The sequence below is a fragment of the Panthera leo genome, chromosome E2 (assembly GCF_018350215.1).
Source record: "Panthera leo isolate Ple1 chromosome E2, P.leo_Ple1_pat1.1, whole genome shotgun sequence".
NCBI classification, from domain to species: domain Eukaryota; kingdom Metazoa; phylum Chordata; class Mammalia; order Carnivora; family Felidae; genus Panthera; species Panthera leo.
In genome coordinates this window covers 2,817,796-2,823,335 of record NC_056693.1, presented here as the reverse complement: position 1 = coordinate 2,823,335, position 5,540 = coordinate 2,817,796, and the positions used below count along the sequence as shown (strand labels likewise).

Here is a 5,540-nt window from a genome sequence, read left to right as displayed (position 1 = left end):
AATCAAGAGGAAGGTACAGAGATTTCCCATACATCCCTTGACTCTATTTATGCCCCCATACATTGACAAATCTCAGTCCTGACTCCCTCCCACTTGTGTTGTATTTGTTGTTGCCATTGTTGAAATTGGCAAGCTTATTCTAAAATTGTTAAAATGCAAAAAAAAATATATATATATAGACTATCCAAACCGATCTTGAAAAGCAACTAATTGACTTGCCATAATTAACGTTCATAGGATTGAGGGCCGTCTTCTCATCTATCTTGTGAATTTTCTCTTTAATGTTTTGCCCTATTTTCTATTTGCTTTATGGCCTTTTCCTTGATTTTAAAGAATCTCATGCTACCCTACCATCTGTCCTACATATTACTTCTCCCTGAATCTTGTGTGTACATCTGGGAATACTTCTTCCCAGGGCAAAGTCTGAAAATAAAGGACAGCCTGGTTGACTGATGAGAGACGAGGGAGCAGTGCCCTCTGGATGATTTGGGAATCAGGTCATGACCTCCTGTGGAGGTACATGGACATTGGGGCTGCCCATGGATTCTGAAGCAGGATAGACTAGCTTCAAGTGGGATATTCTACAGGAGTAAAAGACATGGGGCCATAAATGGTAAGAATTGTGGTATTTAAGTCAGAGGAGACTCTAGGTACCAGATCAAAGAGAGATGCTCAGTTTGAGCCAATTGTGGTGTTGGCCCGATTCTGGAAACACGAGAGCATTGAGGAAAATGCCCATTTGGAGATATTATGAAAGAGACCCTTGACCCAGCCTTGAGTTTCAATTCTATGGATGGCAATGCTGACTCTGAACTTAGATTTTTCCACAGGGAACATAGAAACAGCTACTCTTCAGGAACTTCCCATCAGTTACCGAAAATTACCATTAATTACCAGAAGTGGCTTGTAAAGACTTGCAGTGGGATGAAATCCTCTCGTTAGAGATGCCCCAGACTCTCCATGCAGGCAGTGTCACCTAGACTACACATGACATGGTAATGGCATCTCTGTGGGGAGATCAGGTCTAGGGGCCCTATAACTATGGCTCATCCTGGTTGACACTTCTCTGCACAAAGCTCTGGAGCAAAGACCAGCCAGGTGAGTGCTTCTTTATGTTCAGTCTCAGGGAAATAACCAGGAGACAAGGAGTCTGCAATAGGACAAGAATTCAAAACTGGGTTTGTGTAGTAAGGTTGTAGAGGTGCTCTGGCTGGGCTGGTGACTAGTGGATATGTGCTGGGGAGTGTCCCTGGGTGGGACTACAGTGGGGAGATTCACTGCAGATCTCTGTGTTCTAGGGTCCCTGCCAAGGAGAGAGAAAGAAGATGGGGATCTCGTTGGGCTCTGAGCCAAGCTTTGGATGAGGAGAGCCACTGACCTTAACCATGTTCAAAAGTCTGCTAATTTTCTCAGACCTAACAGATTTTTAGGCTTGTGTGTATATACAAGTAGAAACTTCATGTGTAGAGCTTGGGTTATAACTTCAAAATCCTGACATTAATAAGATCCGTTGACACACACATTCATGTACAAACAGATATTCCGAGAGAAAAACAGTCTGTGGCGTAATGATATTATGATTTAATGACCCTATTTTTTTTTCTTTCTGAAATCCTGCTAGAGGATGCAATTGCCTCTTTTATTCCTCCTGAGATTTTTGGGGGGTCATTTTTTTGGTTTTGTTTTGTATTGTGTGTGTGTGTGTGTGTGTGTGTGGCATCGAGAGAGAAAAAATGTTAGATGAATTATATTTAATTTTCAAGTCTCAGAAGTAGTTTGGAGGAACATACCTGATCTGTTCTTCCCATTTAACATAGTAATACATTTTCTTCATATCCCTGGTAGTGGTAGATACTTAAAACAAGGGAAAAAATACTACCTACCATAATCAAAATTTCTACTCTTACCACTTTAAAAAAAATTATTTAATGTTTATTTATTTTGGAGAGAGACAGAGAGACAGAGACAGAGTATGGGCAGGGGAGGGACACAGAGAGAGGGAGACACAGAATCTGAAACAGGCTCCAGGCTCTGAGCTGTCAGCACAGAGCCCAATGTGGGGCTCAAACTCACAAACCACGAGATCATGACATGAGCCAAGGTCAGACACTTAACCAACTGAGCTACCCAGGCACCCTGTCTACTTTTAACACCATATGGGAACTAACTTTCTTCTGGTCACTGTGATCAACACTTGACATGGAAATCACATTGTGTGTTCACTCTGAGGACATTTTAGGGTCATACTGTATATTCAGAAGGCTACTGATTTTTTTCCTTCTGTCTAATCACTCTGATGAATAACGTTAAGAGTTCTCGAAAGCTGACAGTTGATTTTCTTGCAATTTTAACGAGTTATATTATCTTATATATTTGAACATGGGTTTGCATTTTCCTACTTCATTATCTTAGGTTAATGAATTATGGTGACAGGATAATTGTGAACTCTAAAAGGGGTACAATGTGCCTGTCTCCTCTCACTCATTTATTCACTAAGTGTATATTTATTTAACACTTTTTGTGGGTCAATCACATTTTTTTTTTTTTTAAACAAGGCAGGCATGGTGCTTAGATTCATGGCAACTTACATTTTGGCGAAGAGTCAGATTATAAAAGTAAACAGAAATACAAAGTAATAACGTGAAATTGTGAATTTGTGTCCATGACATGCTCTCAAGGTTGAGTTGCCTGTAGGATATGACTGTGTCTCCCTTTTCAGAAGGAGAAAAGGCCCAGGATCCCTTCATGAGGTCATGTAAGTATAAGAAGAGTCCTTATGCCAGCACTAACACAGCCTGCTGTTCACTCCAGACCGCCCTGAAGCGTTCACCATGTCTTTTCAGAACAATGTCCAAAGAACCACAGGGGAAGTGGCTCTGACAACCATCTTGCTTTTCCAGATGGGCATTGGGACTCTGGCCAATGTCACCCTCTTCTTCTTTAATGTCTCTCCAATCTTGTGTGGACACAAGCAGAGGCTCCCCAACACCATTCTCACCCACAAGGCTGTAGCCAATTTCTTAGTTCTTCTCTCTGCTGGGATTCCCCACAAGATGGCGGCTTTTGTTTTGAGGAAGCCCCTGTCCAGTCTTGGGTGTAAATTTCTATATTATGTACACAGAGTAGCTCGCGGCACCACCATGTGCTGCACCTGTGTCCTGAGCACCCATCAGTTCTTCATACTCATCCCAGAGAGGGCGGTGTGGACGATGCTCAGAGGAAGAGCCCCCAAGATCATTGATCCTTCCTGCTGTATCTGCTGGATGTTCAGTGTCTTAATGAATATCTATGTTCCTGTGAAAGTCACTGGTTCACAGGACACAGGAAACAGTAGTGACATCCTCGGGAAGTGGTTCTGCTCATCCTCAACTCCGAGTGCAGGCACTGCCATCCTGTGGTGTGTCTCCGATGCCATATTTATTGGTCTCATGATATGGTCCAGTGGCTCCATGGCGCTGTTCCTGTACAGGCACCACCAGAGAATACAGTATATTCACACCCCCAATGGCTACCGCAAATGTTCCCCGGAGATCAGAGCTGCCCACACCATCCTGATGCTGGTGGCCACCTTTGTGAACTTTTATGCGCTGAATTCCATTTTTGCGTTTTATGTCACTGTCTTTTTAGATTTCCGTCTATGGTTGATAGAGACTTCTAATATTTTGGCTTCATGTTTCCCCACTTTTAGCCCCTTCTTGCTGATCCTTCGGGATTCTGGGGTTCCTAGGTCCCACTCTTGAGTTGTTAGAAATCAAATGTAAATATGCAGAAGACCACTTTGATAACTACCATGATCACTGTATTCAGTGACCGTTTACTCAGCACTGTTTTTTTACGTAATATCCACAGTGATCTTAGAGGGTGACTTTGATACTGGGGTTGCACCAAGAGACCTCAAAGTCAATCTGCAAATTATGAGCTTGAAACGGACACACAAAGTTGTTGAGGAAACATGTCTCCCCCTTGACCACTGCAGCTGCTGAAACGAATCTGTTTTCTTCAGGAGTATTCGAAGTGTTTCTGCAAATTTTATCTCAGTGTGGGCATGCCGGACACACTGGCATACATTGGTACATAAATCCAATATTTATGTAGATAAAGACAACTCCATGGAGGGCAGAGCCTTTATTTCATGGATGCAGGTAAGAAACCTGGCAGATGGAGGAATTTTCTATGTGACTTTCTTACTGTATTTCACTCCTGTTTCCCTAATATGCTGTAGTATTACACAGAAAATCAATGTTGTCCAATGGGTTGCTTTGCCTTTGAACCTTGCAGATTTTCTTTACATGGTTGAGTTCATTGATCAGATAAACAAAGTAGGAGTGCCTGGGTGGCTCAGTCGGTTGAGCATCGGACTTCAGCTGAGGTAATGATCTCGCAATTCATGAGTTCGAGCCCTGAGTCGGGCTCTTTGCTGACAGCTCAGAGCCTGGAGACTGCTTCAGATTCTGTGTCTCCCTCTCTCTCTGCCCGTCCACTGCTTGGGACTCTGTCTCTTCAAAAATAAATAAACATTAAATACGCTTAAAAAAAGATAAAGTAATATTGAGGGTTAAAGCTACCATCTGTAGATTTGTCATTCAGATTTTTTAGTTTACCACTGAAATATAGAAACTGGGGACTTAATTTTGTCTTTGTCCCATCTGCTTTTTTCTTTGTTTTTCCTTTTGCCTCTTTTTGGGATGTCTGATATTTCTAATAGTTCCTTTTAATTTTTTTTTTAACGTTTATTTATTTTTGAGACAGAGAGAGACAGAGCATGAACGGGGGAGGGTCAGAGAGAGGGAGACACAGAATCTGAAATAGGCACCAGGCTCTGAGCTGTCAGCACAGAGCCCGACGTGGGGCTCGAACTCACAGACCGTGAGATCATGACCTAAGCCGAAGTCGGCCGCTTAACCGACTGAGCCACCCAGGCGCCCCTAATAGTTCCTTTTAAAAATTAGTGGTGACAGGGAGCCTGGGTGGCTCAGTTGGTTAAGTGTCCAACTTCGGCTCAGGTTATAATTTCATCGTTTGTGAGTTCAAGCCCCATGTTGGGGGTTCTGCTCTGACAGCACAGAGCCTGCTTGGGATCTTCTGTCTCCCTTTCTCCCTGCCCCCTCCCACTTTCACTTTCTATCTCTCTAAAAAATAAATAAAGATTGAAAAAATTAATGGTGTTAAGGTATAACTATTTTTAGTGGTTGTTGTAGCTGTTTTAAAGCAGCTTTCCAGGGCACCTGGGTGGTTCAGTCATTAAGTGTCCAGCTTCAGCTCAGGTCATGATCTCACAGTCCATGAGTTCGAGCCCCGTGTCAGGCTCCATGCTGACAGCTCAGAGCCTGGAGCCTGCTGCGGATTCTGTGTCTCCCTCTCTCTCTGCCCCTCCCCCACTCACACTCTGTCTCTCTCCCTCTTTTAAAAATAAATAAGCATTAAAAAAATAAAAATAAATAAAGTGCCTTTCAAAAATGTTATATCCTAGTGAGAACCACTGTGACCATTTCACAGAATATGTAAGAATATGTAAGAATTTTGCAATAGTGTAATTCCAT

General features: G+C 42.7%; 1 protein-coding gene across 1 annotated transcript; it reads left to right on the top strand.

The window, feature by feature from the left end:
* The first annotated feature begins 2,831 nt into the window (after window positions 1-2,831).
* On the top strand, window positions 2,832-3,740 carry LOC122208440 (vomeronasal type-1 receptor 1-like). The gene has a single exon (XM_042919511.1). It carries the CDS (start codon window positions 2,832-2,834, stop codon window positions 3,738-3,740), a length of 909 nt encoding a protein of 302 aa, XP_042775445.1.
* Window positions 3,741-5,540: the final 1,800 nt, after the last annotated feature.

Bases quoted from the DNA above. Each gene is read 5' to 3' on its own strand.
- LOC122208440 (XM_042919511.1), top strand. From the start codon at position 2,832: ATGTCTTTTCAGAACAATGTCCAAAGAACCACAGGGGAAGTGGCTCTG.